At 41.5% G+C, this 21,457-nt stretch overlaps 1 protein-coding gene across 3 annotated transcripts in view; it reads left to right on the forward strand.

Moving 5' to 3' along the window:
- Positions 1–21,457, forward strand: part of cntn4 (contactin 4) — a 344,140-nt gene that overhangs the window by 235,124 nt on the left and 87,559 nt on the right. For all 3 annotated transcript variants that reach the window (XM_037535160.1, XM_017711697.2, XM_017711698.2), the window contains exons 9-10: positions 5,495–5,634; positions 20,136–20,265. In XM_037535160.1, the coding sequence (XP_037391057.1) occupies positions 5,495–5,634; positions 20,136–20,265 (270 nt within the window). The remainder of the gene's footprint in view (positions 1–5,494; positions 5,635–20,135; positions 20,266–21,457) is intronic.

Consider the following 21,457-nt stretch of genomic DNA (forward strand, 5'->3'; position numbering starts at 1 on the left):
GTCAAAAATGACCCCAATTAGAATCAATGTGTTTTTGCAATGAATTTTAAAAAATGCCTTTAATTTTGGTTAAAGGTGATTATATTTATTATATTTGGGTCAACAAAAGACTGATTTTACATTTAGCATGCATATTTATAACTTTTATAACATTTTTTCACATAATAACTTTTTCACATAATAACTAAAAAATCTTCAAAAAGTATGTCCATGTGTCTGCAGGACAAAAAAGGAAATGAACATATATAATACCAGAACACTGTCCACTCACATTTGCCCACACAAAATTATTTTGGGGTACTGGGGTACATTTCCAACAGCAATTGGTGGCTTTGCGGTCTTTGTTTCTTTGACACATCTGGCACCTCTTTCTCTTCTGTCTGCCCTCTGTGCCTCTCTCCTGTTGCTGGTTTGCAGTTTTTGTCACTCCACACCTTCCCATTGCTTCAGTGATGTAGGTTGGTAGGTTCGGGGTACCTTCCAGTCGACTTTTCATGTGAAGAGTTACAAGGTCCTTTGAGAGCTCTGTGAGGAAATGTCGTCGTGCGTTGGTGATTCCTGTGGAAAATTCAGGGTGCTGAGCCCTAAAAAATGACTAGACGTTTAGAGTGGCTATATCGATCATGTTGTACCACAGCACCATGGGCCACCTCTGTGTCTGGCGCTTGCAGGTGTAGTTGCCAACCATCTGGTCAATGGTATCTACACCTCCTTTGGTCTGGTTGTAGGAGAGGATTGCTTCTGGTTTTTTCTTTTGGCTGTTTTCATCCACCATCTTGCTGTGGTGCATTGTGCTGAGAAGCAGAACAGCCTTTCCCTTTTTTCTGATATAGCTGATCATGGTCATGCTGCCATTGAGCCCAAATTCAGTGCTGTTAACCTCCCTCGACTTGGAAGCCTTCATCACTGGAGGGATGTTTGGCTTGTTCTGTCACAATGTTCCCACGATAGTCAGACCCTTCTCCAGGAGATGCTCTGCAAGAGGCACACTGGTGAAGAAGTTGTCTGTGGTGATGTTGTGACTTGTGTGTCTGAATCCACTGCACAGCTGACGGACAATATATCAATGATGTAATAGGTTACCTAACAGGTTAGCTTTTATTACAAGGACTCATGAATACAGCGAGTCTCTACAAAACAAATGCAGTAATATCAGCTAACTTACTAAGCTAGTGTAATGTAAGCCAGCTGACACAATACTAACATTACTACTAACATTATTTTGTAGTTAGCTAACTAGTGTCTACATTGTTAACCAACATGATACTCTAAGACAGAAAAGGCATGGAGTTGATAAATGAAGATACTTACATGTATGCTGCTGTGACCTCCTGGTGGTGAGAATGCAGGCATCAGATGTGTAAATGGGACAGAAAATATATCCTGACAGTCACAGTTGGTAAGAATCAAAAGGTTCCCAAAGCAAACCCTTGAGATTCTGTAGGAAATGCTTGGGGTCATTTTTGACCCCGCTTATGAAAAACTGGGGTAGTGACACAAAAACTGCAATTTCTTAAAATGTATAAAAATATTTTAAAAAAATTCAAATGGCCTCAAGTCACAAACATGTTTTATGAGGAATACCTGGAATATGGAAGTGTAAAAACTTTTAATTTCAGAGATTTTGAAAAATAACAACCCTCGGGGTCATTTTTGACCCCACTTATGCATCTAAGGGTTAAAAACGAAACATTTTAATTATTGCAAAGGTTTGAAAATTCAGTGGAATCACATTTTTAGGTGTTTTTGCTGCAACATATTGAATGCATTTATGAATTTTATGCTTCATTACACCCGTGTGGCTTATTGAACATCATCACTGTTCAATCAAGACCTCAGACCTTAAAAACTGCTGCCCTCCACATTATGTCAATATATCATGACGATTGGACCAATAAAATGCTGCAAAATTACTTAAAGGGACCACATCGTGAAAAAAACTGAGTTTGACATATTCTCGTGGCACTATGGCACTATTCCAATGTACAGTTGTACAGTAATGAGTTATGAATAAAACTATGAACCCAACTAAGCCCAAAACTATTGGCCGAGCCCAACTCCTGAAAAACAACCCCACACCATGATCCCCCCTCCACCAAACTTTACACTCGGCACAATGCAGTCAGACAAGTACCGTCTCCTGGCAACTGCCAAACCCAGACTCATCCATCAGATTGTCAGATGGAGAAGCGTGATTGGTCACTCCAGAGAACACGTCTCCACTGCTCTAGAGTCCAGTGGCGGCGCTTTACACCACTGCATTCCACGCTTTGCATTGCGCTTGGTGATGTAAGGCTTGGATGCAGCTGCTCGGCCATGGAAACCCATTCCATGAAGCTCTCTACGCTGTTCTTGAGCTGATCTGAAGGCCACATGAAGTTTGGAGGTCTGTAGTGATTGACTCTGCAGAAAGTCAGTGACCTCTGCGCACTATGCCCCTCAGCATCCGCTGACCGCTCTGTCAGTTTACGTGGCCGACCACTTCGTGGCTGAGTTGCTGTCATCACTCTGATGTATGATATGTAGGATACAGAGCCTTTAAATTCTCATCATGTGTTACCATTTTGGAGATACAAGCTTTTGCTCCCACAGTGATGATATGTGCCTTTGGTTGACTGTAAGAGGCTGGCTGTGATTGCGCGCTGTGTGGGTTGGGCTTAGCCAGGGCCCGACTGCCTGGCTTGATTTGGGAGGGGGGACTGAAAGTCAATACTGTCATGGTGGGTGAGAAATAGACTGGAGCGCACTGACAGAAATAAGGAGAGGAAAAAGAAGCAGCATCACAGAAGTTGTGAATGTTAAAGTGAGTGAGATTCCACAACGAACGAAGGCCTAATAGTCTAGTATGTACACCAGTGGGGAGCCCTCAGGGCCTTCTAGACCTTCAGAGGAAGCCTAATGATTTATGTGAAATAAATAAAAAATGCTTGGCTGTATTTTGTAGGTCATTTCTATTTAATAGATTTTACAGGCTTGTTGTTTTTAAACTCTGCAGTAAAGGTTTTGCCATAAAACTGTTATTTCTCTTATTTGGACACAAAAGGTTTAGATTTCAGAAATTCTCAGTGAAAAAATGTCCACTTAGGATCGTTTTCTGTGAGGTTTCTAGGTAGATACAAGCAGTGCTGCAAAAAAAGTACTTTGGCATCTTATGCCTATAGAATTTATCTAATATTTATTATTTTTGGACTGCTGTTGGTGTTTTCTAGGATTATTCAGCTATTTTTTTTATTATTTTTTACTTTTAAGCCATTTTAATAAGTGAAATGATCTCACTATATTGGCAGATATGGTTGATTGTTTTTAATAAATTAATAAGCAAAAATTTCTGCCATTAAAATGAGACTTTTGCTTAACAAATCCACTTAAAACAAATAAATATTGTCTAAAAATAAGTAAATAATCTTATCATAAGCTTACAACAATGTCAGTATGAGAAATATTGACTAAAGGTGTTATCACTTTATTGTTTTTGTTATTTGCACTGAAGTGAGCTCTACCATTGGTCAGGGCTTCAGGAGCCTGACTGAAGGCCTTACACATCAAATTAACTACCAAAATAATTGCGAAGTGACAGAGGAATCAACCAATCCCACTTTTGTTTACAGAGCATAACGAAAAGATATGTATCTCTAGATCTTCTGGAGGTTCTAGATACATCACTCACTGGTACTGTGAGCCGTAGTCTAAATAGTTTCAGGTTAGTTGTTAGGAAGGGAAAATGTCGGCAGCAGCTCTATGACCTCATTACTGGACGACTGCAGGGCGGCGTTGATAAGGATACACAACGCCTACATAAACCTTTCATAACAACAGGCATAAGTCTATATGGATGATTCTACCAAACTGGTTAAAAGAGGAAAACATATTTCAGACTTTCAACTGACTTTGATTTTAGACTGAAATCCTTTTACTTTGAGTGACTCTAAACCTTAAATGTTTATTTCATTAAAACAAATGATTGAACATTCCATTTTGTCACTACTAAAGTACGTATAACACTGCCAAACGGTTCAGTAGTGAGTTTTTTTTTTGTTTCATGACCATTTTGGCTCATTTTGAGCAGAACTCAAGAAATGCCAGCCGGTAGATAACCAGCAAACACAGCTTTGCACAGCTCTTCACACATAAAGTCATCATATTTTTCATTAAAACACAAAAAAGTACTGAACTCAATAAAAATAATTATATTATTCCACCCTGATTTTCAGACTTTGGGACATTTACTGAAAATCAAATCAATGGGATCTAACTGCTCACCATGTGGCCATGAGGGAGAGGGATGCAGCCTCACTTCTTGCTCTAAAAAACAGGGGTGTGGCTTAAATAAGGCTCCGCCCACAGTGACATCAGAACAGCATTTTTTGAGCATTTTTAATTTAAAGTTAAACTCATAAGTCTAAGTCTTTCAACTTCGCTTTAAAACAAATCAAAACGAATGTGTTATTTTAGCTGTTAGGGTTTGGGACTCGAAGGTGTCGTGGCTTTGTGAATGCTGCCCTTCAGCCAGTGTTGCAACAAAATATACCTTATTGTCTGTTACAAGCTTCAAATTAAACATATAGAGTGTATTTAGGAAGCTTTAGATATCTATGTTTAATCTATAACAGGCAAGCAAAAATGAATGTGATTGATTGTTAGCATAGCATTAGTATAATAACATACCACTAAAGTCCCATAGGCGTGCTAGCAGAACATTACATGATCACAGAGCTGTTTTTTCTCCTGTTTCTTGACCAGTTTTGCCGTTTATATCCCGAATTGAAGACTCTGTCACGTTTTACCGCTGATCTACACAATGTGTGAAATTTCATGTTTTGATTTTTATATATATGCATTCATTTCTTTCTGTTTTTTTCATTCGGGGCCACTTTTGGTTTCCTTTTTTATCTTTATATAGCATGATTGTGATGAATTTGGTGAAATCTGGACATTCCGAATGGTGTTTCGTGTTTGGTGTTTAGCTGATCGGCTTATTTATTTATTACTGTACTTTATGGATGTTTTTATTTCCCATTAGGAATTAGTGTCCATAAAAGGTGTTCAGAGGTTTTTCCTCAATATTAGCCGGGTTTGAGTTACACAGCTTTAAAAGGTAGGAATCAATGCAGCTCATATATAATTAAAACATAGTTTGTTTTAATGGTATCGATTGCAGTGGGCAGCGTCCTTACTCTGTCCTTACTCTGCGATGCAGGACGCAGGGACGCTGTTGTTGTTTTCGTTGTTGACATACGCAATAAGGACTTCTTGCAAAACAAAAGCGTCACACTGTTGCTCACCAAACGTGTCACAGCAGATCGCACGAGCAGCGCATCTTCGGCCGATTCACCTTCTCGAACGGACAGCGGTCAGCCGTTTTGTTTATTATTTCTTTATGTGTCATTCCCTGCAGTCTGAAAGAGTCACCACGCCGATGAGCTTGACTGGACCGGACTGGCACGCCTGAAACTAATGTGCCTTTCGTCCTCTTTGTTTTGATTTTGGTGTGCAGCTCCTCCGCAGCTGATTGAAAAGCCACAGGACATGCAGAAGGCCATCGACGACGCTCTGGTGTGGGAGTGCACAGCCACAGGCAAACCCAAACCCTCCTACAGGTGGATGAAAAATGGAGAAAACCTGGAGCCCACAGAGGTTTGTCATCTCGTATCTTCATCCCTCAGGACAATGAAGCTCTGTACAGTCTGTCTGACACGTTACAGCACAGTACAGCTTCTGAAAGGGCCATACAGTCACATAGTTTTCATTCCTTTATTTATCTGTTTGTTTATTTATTCATTTGGCATATGGTTGTATGTGAAATTACACCTTTTGTTGATGTTCTGATTAAAACGTCAAAAGTAAAAACACAACATTTACAGTAAACAAGCTTAAATATGACATTTTTCGGGTAGGTTTAGTGCTCAAGCTCAATTTTTTTTGCTCAATTTAACACAAACACATGCACAGACACACACACACATATATATATATAAAACTTGCTAATCCTTCTGGGTCACAGGGGGTGCTGGAGCCTGTCCCAGCATTTACTGGGCAGAAGGCAGGAAACACCCTGGACAGATCGCCCATCCTTCGCAGGGCACACTGTAAAAAGGGCTCGTCAGATCCACCTAAGATCATCACTTCATTTAGCAACAAGCAACTGAACTTGTTTTATTCAACTCCAAAAATACGTTATTTGAAAGAATTGTTCATTCAAAGTATCTATTTAGGTTGAATAAGACTAGTTAATTGTTATCAATGCCATTTGCTACAGTGCGAATACAGTCTGTAGGCTCTGCCTTATTCGGTAGCCTTCAAGAGTACAATTTGCGTGTTGTCCATGTAATTGGCTGCTTCACAGCTATGTAGAATGAGCTTATTATTTTTTGTTATTTTGTTATTAGATATTATTTATATATCCTAAATATTAAGTGTTTATCATTTTATTTAGGCTTTTCTTTTGATTTGCGGGACTTCTCTACACGTATTTTGTCCCGCTCCCACCCACCTTGGGCTGGGTAACCACCCACTCCTGCGCAGGACGCTGAAAATTAGCTCTGCGCCACAAAACATTATGGTGGGTCCCGCAGGAATGCGGACCTCTACTTCATAGCAATCCATTCATTTTGGACTCGCTCAGGGGCGCAGAACCACCAGTGGACCTCCACACGTCTTCTGAGTTTTTATATGTAATGTTATTTGGAGACTGTTTTGCCTCTCAGAGCCCTGCATGTGCCCCTCCACCATTAAATGGAGATTGAAAGATGGGTTGTAGTCCAAAACCTCGTAAAACTGTTGTAAACAATTTCTCAGACCTCAGGCAGCGTATTCATAACCATTTCATGTAATAACTTTCTGTGAGGGAGCTTTCCGAGGTGGACGTCTGGTTCACATCTCCACCACTGTGGACCATTCTGACTCTCTAGATTGGAACGTTTCACACCAAACCACTCTGAATGATTTCATTATGCAGACCTTTTCTGAGTTCTGGGCTCTTTTACACAGAGTTCAAAGCGATACTTCATATATCATCTCAAGAGGATCACAATGCTGAGGATCTTGCGAGGCTCTTGAACCTATGACTCTTAATTCAGTGGCTGTAATTCAGTAATAGTCATATAAAAGTTATGCGCTCGTAATTCAATGAAGTCTATAATAAGAATAAGTAGATCTGATGAGTCACTTTTTACTATCACACACAAACTCCCACCTGGGAGCAATTTAGCATCTATGATTATCTTTGGACTGTGGTAGGAAATGATCAGACCTCTGTGATTATCAGAAGAGAGCTTTAGCAATGTTTCTTTAAGGTGGGGAACGGCACGAGGACCCTCTCCAATCTTTTATTATGTGTTGTGTAATACTGGGTTTATTGGGAGTTTAACAGCGAGATATTTGGCATCCATGGCTCCCAAAACCTCAGCATCCAGTTTAGTCCAACACTGTGGCTGCATCCCAATTGTGTACTACACACTAATACTATACAGTATGTACTGCGTACTTATCTTAATAGTATGAGCTCGACAGGTTAGTACACAAAATATTAACATACTACGCCATTCTTACCGACAGGAAGTGATGAACCGTTGCTGTGGCAACGCGCATCATAGCAAGCTAGACTCTGAAGACGAGCTAACAAATTAACGTGCATTCACAAAATAATTTCTGACAGAAACTCTAAGAAATGAAAACATTAGTCAGTATAACGCATTTGTTTGTTTACTGAATGTTTTACAAATTTGGGACGGTCTCACATTTATACACCATTTCTGGTCCTGCTACCACCGCACCTGCTCTCACGTCACCGTCCGGCTTTTTTTCAGAATTTTCCAGATGAAAGAAGTTCCTCCCTTTCCGTTTGCCATTGGACTGTCGGACAGTAGTGTCCATCATCACTATACACAAAAATGTATTGATTCTGAGTGAGCATTGTGGATTTTTGAGTATACTCAACTTTGACACTTGTGATTATACCACATACCACATACTCAAACACTAGTTAGGGCATAAGTGCATAATTGGGACGCAGCATGTGGTTGATGACAAAAGATGGGGAAATTCAACTCGTTGTTCTTGGTGGAGCACTGCCACAAGTTCAATTTTCACAATGTAACGTTGAGGTGGACGCATATGTGAAGAGAAGCGAGATGGGGGCAGGAGGTTAAGGAAACTGCGCTGTCACCGGAAGGTCACCGGTTCGATCCCCTTGGCTCACAGTCCATGACTGAATTGCCCTTGAGCAAGGCATCTAACCCCCAGTTGCTCCCTGGGTGCTGTTGATAGGGCTGCCCATTTCTCTGGGCAAGTGTCCTCACTGCCCCCTAGTGTGCATGTATGTGGGTGTTTCACTGCACGGATGGGTTAAATGCAGGAGTCTAATTTCACAGCGTGCAAAACACAGTGACAAATGGTTGTTAACTCTAGAAAAATTCTTCTAGATTTATTAGGGGCAAATCCGGAATCAGGGTCAAAGCAGTCCAGGCTCAGAGAGCCAACATGGATAGAATGAGGGACAGACATAACAAAAAGGAATACAGGCTAAACAAACAAGGGAGGCCAGCAGAACAAACACCAAACCAGACAATACAATACAAAGACCAGCAAAACTCACAGGGGAAAACACAGGGCTTAAATACAGGAACAGGTTAACGAGACACAGGTGAAAATATTCCAGGGCAGAGTCTGGAAACAAGGGGGCAGAACAGGGAAGAAACAAAACAAGGAAGCACGTGGACAAGGCCAAAAAGTAAACACAAGCACATGGATGACTGGGAGGGGCCAGTCAGGACGCCCAACTTTTGCCATCAACCGCAGTGATGGAATGTTTTGGCACTTCTGAAAAGAGCAGAATATCTGGTTTGTTGTTGGTCCTCTGCACACATATGGACGCAGCATTAGGCTGGACGAAATCCTTAATCAGGGTGGTCCAGCCCAGACAATGTATGGCTGATACCTCTGTTTTAGAGATGGAAGCAGCTTTTATCTCGTACAGACTGCCTCAAGCACATTCACCAAACTGGATAGAATAACACCCACGTGATGTTTAGCAGCAACAACAGTGAGGACCACCACAAAATTCTTGGACAATTTTAAACCTTTTCTTATCATATGTGGAATATTCACACAATTCACACTGTGCAGTTTCCATAAAGAAAGGTCAGGTGCATATAAACGTGGTCACCCATGGCTGGACCCAAACAAACAGCTGATACACCGGTTCTGGAACACAATGACGAAAGAGGCACAGTAATCTTCTATTAAATCTCTGAACTCGGGGAGCCAAATTTAATCCCTTTTTCCCCACAGGCCAATGGGAGAGGGCTTATAAACCTTTACTGTCTGCTAAACATGCTCTCCGTGCTTTCTCTCCTCTCCATTATAGTGCTTCACTAGGATACAATAAATGGTGAATCACTTTTATCTCCTTATATGTAACTCAACCCTGTGTAATATTCAGCCTCTGTTTGTTGACTCCTTGGATGAATTATTGGCCATTAGAGTGATGCATTTACAAAAGACTCCTTTTCCCAGAATTCTAACGGAGCCTTGCCCCATTATGAGGCCGCATAATTCAGTAGAGATTGATCGCTGGGGCCTCGGTGCAGCTCGGATGCAATAAATAAACAAATGAATACACTTTATGGTAATTTGCCTCATTGCGCAACACATTGGCAAACAAAACAGAGCAAATCGATCCATCTGAAGATGCTATACAGTACTGTGAGAAAGTCTTAGGCCCCCAAGACACATTTTCAAAATCTGTTTATTTGTGTAGTTTGTGTTTATTTGCTGAGAAAAAGGTTAATATTTGAATAAACAAAACGTATAGAATATTAATTAATAATTATATATATATATATATATATATATATATATATAAAATTATTAATTAATATATATTTATATTATATTTATATTTTTTATACACGCATTATTTGTTTTTTTACACGCCAACATCCAGAAAATCACTGTTTATTATATATATATATAAAATAAACAGTGATTTTCTGGATGTTGGCGTGTTTGTTTACCCATCTCCAAGCCTCTCCTCGAGGAAGTCCAGTATTATATGTAGTTAAAAAGCAGCTCCTGGTTTGACCAATCAGAGCTCAGTAAATTGAGCTCATGATGTCATTGATGATATTAACGAGTCTCTGTGGCGGCTGTGAAGGTGTCAAGGAAAAATATGGACCCGAGAAATTCTTGTTCCTTTTTATTGTTTTTCTGTTTATTTGAATTATAAATATGACTTTATTCTAATGTATATTGTGATAAACTCACTGTTGAGGTACATTGTTTAAAAATCTGCTTAGACGCCTGAAACTTTCACACAGTGTTGTATACGAGGTGGGACTGCAATACTCTGCTTAAAGGCACTCCCTCCAACAGACTCGCGCTCAGTGTCTCTCCACCGACACATCACCGCGTATCTCAGCACTGCATAATTAACAATCTGTGCACCGATTTCTTTGTTCTTTGCTCACAGAAGAAGCAACTTTTCCGATTAGAGTAACAGACTTGGGGGGAATTCTGAATGATTTTTCTAAAGTTCTGCATAATTCAGTTGTTGAGACGAAAGCAAAGTCAGAGTGGTTTGAAATTCCATATAAGTAAAAACAATAAATACAAATAATGCATGGCCACACCTTATTAACATGTATGAACGAGATCCTAATGAGTGGAATGAGATCATGCTTTACTAAGTTTTGGCTACGACTTAATTATTTTGTTCCCTTGCTTTAATAATTTGTGGCCATGACTTAGTAAGGCATCTAATTAGTTAGACTTAATTATCTCATTCCCATGCCTTACTAAGTCATGGTCATGCATAAGGATCTCATTCCCATGCCTCATTATGTCAGGGCCACAAATGAATTATCTTGTTCCGGTGCCTTAATAAGTCGTGGCCATGACTTAACTGTCTCATCCCCATACCTTCCCACATCATGGCAATGCATAAAGATCTCATTCCCATGCCTTACTAAGTCATGGCCACAGTTTAATTATTTTGTTCCCACGCCTTACTAAGTTGTGGCAACAACTTAATTATCTTGTTCCCAGGATCCTATTACCATGTCTTACCATGTCGTACCCATAAATTAATTATCTTGTTTCCACGTCTTACTAATTTGTGGCCACGACTTAATTATCTTCTTCCTGTGCCTTACCAAGTCATGGCCATGCATAAGGGTCTCATTCCCATACCTTACTAAGTCGTGGCCACAATTTAATTATCTTGTTCCCACACCTTACTTAGTTGTTGCAACAACTTAATTATCTTGTTCTGATGCCTTACTAAGTTATGGCCCTGACTTAATTATCTTGTTCCCATGCCTTACTAAGTTATGGCCACGCATTATTTGTATTTATTTAGGATGTGAGCAGCGGGGTTTACTGGGTTTACTGGGACTCAGATTTTATGATGGGTCATGATGCCAAATCAAAAACGTAGTCACTTCATTTACAGTCCAGCACCAGTTTAGCAGCCGGTTTAAGGAGAGAGATCCCTTAACTGGCTTTCTCCAGCCGTGTCAAAAACATGACAACACACCACTAGAGGGCGCCCACACGCAAGTGAATGGGAGTGAATGGAGCTAAATGGCTAAAAACAAAAAGTCAAACATGTCTTTGTCCGTTTATGCAGGGATGTCCTTTAATTTTGGGAAGTAAAAAGTAAAAAGCTCAAAAATGTGTGTCCTGCAGTTCATTGTTGAGAAAAGGAGTGAAATTTGAGGTCCAGCTTTATATTAAGTGTCTTACGTTAACAACACACGCAACAACAACGTTACTACTGTTGGTGTTCTCACTGTTACGGATGGATGACAGTACAACAGCTTATGTACTTTAGTGTAACTCATTATTTCCTTCAGGTTACGGTTACAGCTTGTAATGTTGGAACAGTAGCACAACTTTCATAACACTTAGCTAGCTGTAGTAGTAGCAGTGTGTCTGACCAAAGTTCTGGCTTTCATCTATTCTGTAATAGAACAGTAATGTGACTGTTACAAATGTGTAACTACATAAGAGAAAATATGCTATTACAACCATCAAATACACTTGTGTAATTACACGAGTGATAACTGAAATTGATACGCATGAGTATTTACGTAAACTGTACTACTGTAGTGCATTTGTAATAGTGAATACATCACTAGTAGTTATATTGTAATTACATGTATTGTTAATGTGTAACTATGGCTGTTAAAGACAATGATTTTTCTATAGAAATGAGTTCCCACTTTATATTAAGTGTTTATCATTTTATTTAGGCTTTTCTTTCATTTGCGGGACTTCTCTACATGTATTTTGTCCCGCTCCCACCCGCCTTGGGCCGGGTAACCACCCACTCCTGCGCAGGACGCTGAAAATTAGCTCTGCGCCACAAAACATTATGGTGGGTCCCGCAGGAATGCGGACCTCTACTTCATAGCAATCCATTCATTTTGGACTCGCTCAGGGGCGCAGAACCACCAGTGGACCTCCACACGTCTTCTGAGTTTTTATATGTAATGTTATTTGGAGACTGTTTTGCCTCTCAGAGCCCTGCATGTGCCCCTCCACCATTAAATGGAGATTGAAAGATGGGTTGTAGTCCAAAACCTCGTAAAACTGTTGTAAACAATTTCTCAGACCTCAGGCAGCGTATTCATAACCATTTCATGTAATAACTTTCTGTGAGGGAGCTTTCCGAGGTGGACGTCTGGTTCCTATCACCACCACTGTGGACCATTCTGACTCTCTAGAATGGAGCGTTTCACACCAAACCACTCTGAATGATTTCATTATGCAGACCTTTTCTGAGTTCTGGGCTCTTTTACACAGAGTTCAAAGCGATACTTCATATATCATCTCAAGAGGATCACAATGCTGAGGATCTTGCGAGGCTCTTGAACCTATGACTCTTAATTCAGTGGCTGTAATTCAGTGATAGTCATATAAAAGTTATGCGCTCGTATTTCAATTAGGTCTCCTGTCTGCAAATTGCATAGAGTGATCAAGACACGATTGCGTAGTCTATCGACTAATATTGCAGCTGGTGAAATGCTAAATCCTTGATTGGGCCAAGGTCCTTGTCTTACCCTTTGCGTCAGAAAGGTATACCACGCCGCTGATTTTCAGAGGGATAAATGACTTAATCAATGTAGAAGTATTACAATTTCCAAATGTCATTGTCAACATCAGCGCTCTAATCAATCTGATAAGTAAAGGTCGCCGATGCAGCGCAGGAAGTGGGAGGCGCCAAGGTAGGCCGTTTGCTTTCGTTCATTATGCTTAATCAATGAAGACCTTTCCTCGTTCTGCTCTGCGTATTGGAACGTAGCATTGCTAAGGTGACCCTGCTCTCCGTCCGTCTTGGAGGCTTTCCGTGGAACGATTGTTCACGTAGAGGCGGGTTTATTAGACAACGACATTAACCAAATGCTGCCTCACAGCTAACCTAATCTGGCCATAAAGAAGCGGGCAGACTCACTGGTCAATGTCATTGCGTTCCCTGCAGTCACTTCTTAATGCCTGTTGCTGGAATTGCACTGCAGTTAAGCAAGAGAGCGTTCCACACTGAAATGTTCTTCTCCTTCTGCGTACAAACTTCTCCAAACTGACTGACTGACGTTCTCACTAAACACTGCTTATTAAGTGTGCTTGCCTCATACAGTGCTGTGCCAAAGTCAGAGACCACCATTCAGTGCGTTTCATTTCCAGTCAAAACAGCTTAACGAAAGGAGTTTCCAAAACTGGAGTTCAGAAAATGGTTAGAGCTACAGAGAAAACGGGGTTCCTAACAGTCACCTGGAAGACCTGGTAGACCCCAAAACTGCCCCCATCAGATAAACAGCACTTAAAGCTTTGATCTCTGAGAGAGAGGAGAAGATCAAGCTGCTTCAGATCTGAAAACATCCACAGGTGTTTCTGTCCATCCTTCCACTGTGAGAAGACCACTCAGCGCTGTGGGTCTGAAAGGACGTGTAGCTGATCAAGAAGAACCTCGCTGAGAAAAGGAGACGGACACATCAAACAAAGAAGCTGAACGATGGACTGACCACCCCAGAGTCCAGACCTCAGCACCACTGAATGGGTTTGATTACTGCAGAAATCAGCATCAACGGCATCAACCAGCTGCTAAGACTGAACTTTGGAGGAAAAACATCAGATTTCTTTGAAAAATTGAAAGAAAGCAAGAATGAGGGAAAGTAGAGACGGCAAAAAGTAATGAAGGCAAAGAGTGGACACATCAAACACTGAACAAAACAGATGTTATATTTAGTTGCTGTAATCATCTGGTGACCTGCTATTGGCTGGTGCTGAGAGAGGCTCGGGAGGCCATTGGGTGGCCATGCACGGAGGCTCATGACAGGCGCACGCCCTCCTAAAACTGACTGTAAATATGCTGTTTAATTTTGTTTACTTTATTGTCCGTAAGTAAAGCGGGTGGATGCGTTTCATTGTTTTGTGTCTGGGCTGTGGGTTGTTGTGGGCTTTGTGTGGACGGGGGTCACTGTGAGGGTGAAGCCTGTGGCTAGCAGTGACCTCCCCTGTGACCTCCCCTTTTTCTGATGCTGAGAAATGAATAACTTAATGATTGGTTTTGACTGGAATTTAAATAAATGAAGGGTGGTCTCTGACTTCAAGGTTTGCTTTTTCCATTGTTTCATTAGTTACGTTTCTGTCCCAAAGACTTTTTACGAAAAATGTTTTCATGCACCATGTTGCCTCGGTGGCTCGGTCCTGCCGCTTTGCGCTGTACAACATCAGACAGATACGGCCGTTTCTAACACGCTACCCAACTCTTGGTACAAGCAGTGGTCATCTCACGCCTCGACTACTGCAATGCCATACTGACGGGCCTCCCGGCCTGTGTTGTAAAACCACTGAAGATGGTTCAGAACGCTGCAGCGCGTCTGGTCTTTAACCAACCAAAACGGGCGCATGTCACCCCACTGCTCATTGAGCTCCACTGGTTACCGGTTGCTGCTCGTATCAAATTTAAAACTCTTACGATTGCCTACAAGGTGTTAACAGAGCAGGCTCCTTCCTACCTGCACTCGCTCCTAAAGGCTTACAGCACCGCCCGGCCGCTGCGATCCTCCAATGAATGTCGCTTAGCTTTGCCAAACATTCACACAAAGCAATCGAGACTGTTCTCATACTTGATTCCCCAGTGGTGGAACAAGCTACCTTCCGCTGTCAGAGCTGGGGCGTCCCTCGCTATGTTTAAGAAACTCCTGAAGACGGAGCTCTTCAGGGAGCACTTGCTCTAATCGCCTCTTGCAAATCTAGCCACTACCAACCTCATCTCCTTCTTGCCCTCCTTCCCTTCTCTACCCTGCTTTTACCCCTTGGCCTCCTTTAAGGCCTGACTATGTTTGTTCTATGTACCACATTATTTGTAAGTCGCTTTGGATAAAAGCGTCTGCTAAATGCAATGTAATGTAATGTAATTGTGTAAAACGGTTGTTGGGCATTTGGTGGCGCCTGTCCACTCGAGCTACATGGACTCCCTGAGTTCATGCAAAAGCCTCTGTTCACTAAATGAAATGTACTGATGAGTCGATCTGAACGGGGGAAGGAATAAGACGGAAAAAATCTCACCTTTTCGTACAACTTTGCTTCAGTTTGAATATTGACCTAGAAACCGTGCAGAACCTTTAACATTTCTTCTTCGTTCTTCACTTCAATGGTCATTTTTTAGTTGATTTCCAGGTTTAATGAAAAAACCCCAGATTTTCACTGTGGTCTCAGACTTTTGGACTCTGTAGCTACCGTCGAGAAGCGGCAAAACGTTGCAAAAATATGAAGGATGGTTTTTTCGTTTTTTCTACGATAACTTCTCAGATGCAAATCATGAATAAACATCTCTATTTCTCACAAACACAGATGTGGGGTGGATGGAAAGCTACGAAACTGCACTTTCCACACGTTTTCTCCATTCCTTTAATGAGCTACAAGCGAGAAACAGCTCATATCGAATTATACTGTTCTTTTGTTATGGCCTCATAGTTGTGACTTCTAAGAGTTACCAGTGAAAATTGCCCATGAGAGCTCCATAAAGCTCCAACCTGTCCGCGCTGCCAGGGGACAGGCACCATAAAAAGCAGCCGCATTGTCCTGAGCGTACGCCGAAGTGACCCAACGCTGCGAGTGCCAACATTGCTGATCACTTTAATTCAGCATAAGGCGTGCAGATGGTCCCCCCTCAGGTCCTCCTCCTTGCAAAACTGCTGATTTAAGTGGACCGTCACGCTTAATTAATAGCGCTAGCCGCACTAGACTGATATACGCCGCTGTGTGCTTTTCCACGCCAGCGGCCTCGTCCTCCCTCGCTCTCCCCTCACTGACGTTACCCCGACCCACCCGAGCACAGCCAAAGAGAACACCACTCAAACCCACCGGATTAGCCGCAGAGGTCTTGGCGAGGGCAGCCTTTCGAGTGCCACTCCTCCCACCTCCCCCTGGTTCTCTCCAACCACAGGCCGGGCAGTGCATTAGCTGAAACATGCGCTAATAAAGCAAGGGATCAAGACTGCACAGAACAGAGGGAGACCAAGGGCAGAGAGTGAGAGAGAGTTTACCCCTTCATCCAGGCTCATTACTTAGTTATTAATATTTAAAATTATTATTAATAAGTAGCTGCAGTCATTCACTAATGTTTATGAAACCAGTTTGCACTATTGTTTATTTACCGAAGCTCTGAAATACAGCAAAGACCCTTATATGTCATTTTCTCATTCACAATATTTTCCTACTGTTAAAGTGCATCAGATGGTAACTTATGAAAAATTAAATACATTCACTAACACTTGGCATGTTACACTAGCTTTGACCAGCAGGGGTGGCTTTGCCACCTCACCCGTTGGAGACCAGGTGTAAAAGTTATTAATTTTGGCTAAAAATAACAGGTGAGTCTTTTTCTGTGGTTTGTTTTTATAATTGTTGATTATAACAAAATCATTAGCTTATTAAGTCTGTAGGAGATGGATAGATAGACAGACAGACGGACAGACAGACAGACAGACAGACAGACGGATAGACAGATAGAAAGACAAACAGATAGACAGACAGACAGATAGATAGACAGATAGGGACAGATAGATAGAGACAGACAGATAGATACACAGACAGAGACAGATAGACAGAAAGACAGGGACAGATAGATAGACAGATAGACAGATAGATACACAGGCAGAGACAGATAGATAGACAGACAGATACATAGACAGAAACCCATATACATAGACAGATTGAAACAGAGATAGATAGACAGAGACAGACAGACAGACAGAGAGACAGACAGACAGATAGACAGGGACAGATATATAGACAGACAGAGAGATACACAGACAAAGACAGATAGACAGACAGACAGACAAATAGAGAGAAACACATATAGATATATGTATATACAGATATATAGACAGACAGATAGACAGACAGAGAGATACACAGACAGAGACAGATAGACAGGCAGAGAGACAGAGATACAGACAGATAGAGAGGTAGGTAAGTAGACTTTTTTCCAAGTAATTTTGGGCTGTTTATTTTGGTCCATTCATCATGAAATTTACACACCATGTAAAAGACAACAGGCAATTTTGAATTATATCAAAAACTGAAAAACAACAGAACTGGAGATGTTGCTTGTCTAGAACAGGAGTGGAGAAGAATCACCTGCTGTTTTTGATTTGTTCACAAGCAGAACAAAAAATATGTGCAACTTGGACTTCAGGATACACATTGAAGTTTTATTTCTCATAACTTTTTAAATAATCTTTTCATTTATTAAAAATATCATACAGTGTAGTTCAGTAATATAATTAATAAAAATAACTTCAGGACTTTTTAGTTTGTTGATTCAGTTTAGCAGTACCCACATTTTATTTTCAGAATATCTCCCATACTTCACATTTCTTACTTTATGTTCCCCCTGAGATCCGCTTTTGAGGTTCATAGTTCAGCTTTACGTGACTATTTCCCATCTTCTCTTCATCTCCTCTTCAATTAAGCAGGCTGTTCCTGTGCCAGAGTGACCTGTGCCATGTATGTTTACATTGTTTTATTAAGTTAGTTAAGTGGCCCTTATTAGTTCAACAAAGGGAAAATCTTGCCTTCGCATTAAACCCATCTCTGCAGTGCAACACCACATACACACTAGTGAAACACACTATAGGGGCAGTGCCCAGAGCCATGGGTGGCAATATCCATAGCACCTGAGGAGCAGTTGGATTAGGTGTCTTGCTCAAGGGCTCCTCAGTTGTGTCCTGTTGTCTCAGGGGATCGAACCAACAACCTTCCTGTCACAGGGCTGGTTCCCTAACCCCCAGTCCACGACTACTGACGCAGCACAGCCTTTAGACCTCATGTGTCAAACACAAGGCCCACAGTCCATGCCAGGTCCACGACACAGTCCACGTCAGACCCATGACACAGTCCGCGTCAGACCCATGACACAGTCCGCGTCAGGTCCACGACACAGTCCACGTCAGGTCCATGACACAGTCCGTGTCAGACCCACGACACAGTCCACGTCAGGTCCACGACACAGTCCACGTCAGGTCCACGACGCAGTCCGCGTCAGGTCCACGACACAGTCCACGTCAGGTCCATGACACAGTCCGTGTCAGACCCACGACACAGTCCACGTCAGGTCCACGACACAGTCCACGTCAGGTCCACGACGCAGTCCACATCAGGTCCACGACGCAGTCCACATCAGGTCCACGACGCAGTCCGCGTCAGGTCCACGACGCAGTCCGCGTCAGGTCCACGACACAGTTTGCATCAGGCCCGCGACACAGTCCACATCAGACCCACAACACAGTCCACAATCATTTCAATTTCTAATTCTTAGTAGCCCGTTTCACCCTGAGATGCACTACAGTCCCCATCATGCATTGCAACAAAGTCCGCATTCTGACCCCCCCACCAACAACAAACTGTGGGCCCGTGGTTCCACCAAAAGAAAGGATGCCTGGTGTCTAGTTCAAACAAATAGGCATTTTTAATGCCTAAGCAATTTAGTTTGATTAAGAATTATTTTAGAATAAGTATTCAGTGCCTATTTTGCGATTGTAGGTTTGGCATGTTTTGAATAAACAATGGTAAAACGCTAAGTAAACATGACATAAAAACACAGCTGGCCCATGGATTTGCTGAGACTTTTTAAAAATGGCCTTTTTAGTGTTTTTTAGACAAAAGGCACGGTGCCACAGTATGTTACAGTGACAAAAGCTATAAACTAAATGAAAATGAGTCAGAAGACCAAATAAAAGCTTCAAAACACCCAAAGCGATCAATTCCTGACACCATCACACAAAATACTAGCTGAACATTTCTTGCACGCAGCTGCTGAGGGTAAACAAATGTATCGTGCTCTGTTACAAATGATATTTATTGTGTAAAGCGACTGTTTTGCCTGTTTTATCCGTTTGGAAGAATGATGTCTGTAGAACCTGAGGTATTAAACAGATGTTATAGGCTAAAAAGGATTGTAGCTGGGAGACAGAAAGGGAACGTTTCTAGTACGCTACTGTGTTTCTCAGGCCTGTTCCAAGCAATCCCTGCTGAGAGCTAAACACATGCATGGATTACCAAATCTGTTCCATGAATTTTGTGCTTTCCTGGCGCATTTTGGGCTCCAAAATTTGATTTATTCATCTCTAATTATTCCTGAGACAGACGCTCGTCAGACACGTGTGGGCAGGACTGATATGGGGGACACATCCTTGAGATAGCCCAACAGTTCAGAGCATATTAGAGGTGTCATAAAACTGTCAGCTTAAAGATTTAAGCCAGGCTTACCTTCTACTCTCCTCCTCCCTTTCCCTCTCTCTCTCTTTCTCTCTCACTCTCTCTCGTACTGAAACAGAGTCAAAGCTCCAGCTCTGCTCGGGAAACAAACAGCGAACGGCTGTATTTCCACATCATAAACATACAGATTTATTACTGTCGTTTTTCCACCGGCCTGCCCTCCACCTTCCCACCTCCCACCCCTCCTCTACTCCCACCCCCCCATTAACAACGAATGCCCAGATTTATGGACGGCTGCGTCCATCAGCCTGCAGACATAATTCACGCTCCCGGACGGCGAAGGCTTTTATGCAGATTAGCAATCTCGGTAAAAGACCCTTAACGGAGATATTTGTCTTTGTACTCCGCAGGAGAGGGTGCAGGTGGTTAATGGAGCCCTGTCCATCAGCCACTTGGCGCTGGCCGATGCTGGAATATACCAATGTGTGGCCGGGAACAAATACGGGGAGGTGTACTCCAACGCGGAGCTCAGAGTGATCGGTAAGCTCACTTTACTAGTCCAGGAATTTCTAACAGTGATAAAAAGTCTGATAAAGTGATACAAGAACGAATAATTTTACATAGTTCTACATTATTTGGGCTTTCCAGCCTAAATATGAAGAAATGTCTCATCGGTGTCGGAGCAAAAGCTTGTGAATGAAGTTGGCTTGACATTGTTCTTTATTATAATCTTATTATTATTATTATTTTATTAAATAATACCATTTGGTACCATTTACTCACCATTTACTCACCGTTTTAAATCTAGAATCACAACTTTTGCACAGTAGCAGAGCCTATAAAGTGTTCTTATTTACTTTTGGGACTGCCACACTCCACCTAACAGACTACACACACACATACACACACATACACACACACACACACACACACACACACACATACACACACACATATATATATTGTTGTTTTTAGAAAATCTCGTATCTCGTTTCTCAGCATTTTTGTCCTTTTTTCAGGTTTTGACAAAATTTGACAATACCTGTTGTTCTTTACATTGTGTGTAAATTTCATGATGCATGAGCCAAAACAACTGTCCCAAAATGACTTGGATAAAACGTCTGGTTCCATTGACTTACATTAAAAGTAAAGAATGTGTTTTCCTTCTCCTGTAAAGTTACTATTTTGGAGATACAAGGTTTTGTTCCGACAGCAGTGATAGATAAATAGACAGACAGACAGACAGAAAGACAGAAACATGCCTAGAAATAAGCTAGATAATCTTACAAAATGTGCACAGCCACCTCAAATTAGGAAATATTAGATATTTCGTTTAGATTTAAGACAATTTCCCTTGACAAGATGCCATTTTTACAGTGTATTTCACAGAGAAAACCCTCTTAAATTAGAATTACTGTTAACGAAAAACATAAAAAGCTAACTGTAACTTTAAACCATTAAAAACACCCTGAAATGTTTGTCTTCATAATCGTCTACACGGCTTTTCATGATTAAATGGTCACACGGTGTAAAAGACGCCTGCTAGACAGGTATATTATACATCACGGAGTAGAATATTGCTTTGGATGTTGAAGATAGTGCTTGTGTGTAATTCAATTTGTGCCAGGTGGGAGCAAAGAACTTGTGTTTGCACATGTTTGTGTTGTGTTATTTTAATGTCATCATCATATTTATGGTCCCTCATCATTACAGGAAGGTGACATTCTTTCCT

The sequence above is a fragment of the Pygocentrus nattereri genome, chromosome 26, assembly GCF_015220715.1.
Source record: "Pygocentrus nattereri isolate fPygNat1 chromosome 26, fPygNat1.pri, whole genome shotgun sequence".
Lineage (NCBI taxonomy): Eukaryota > Metazoa > Chordata > Actinopteri > Characiformes > Serrasalmidae > Pygocentrus > Pygocentrus nattereri.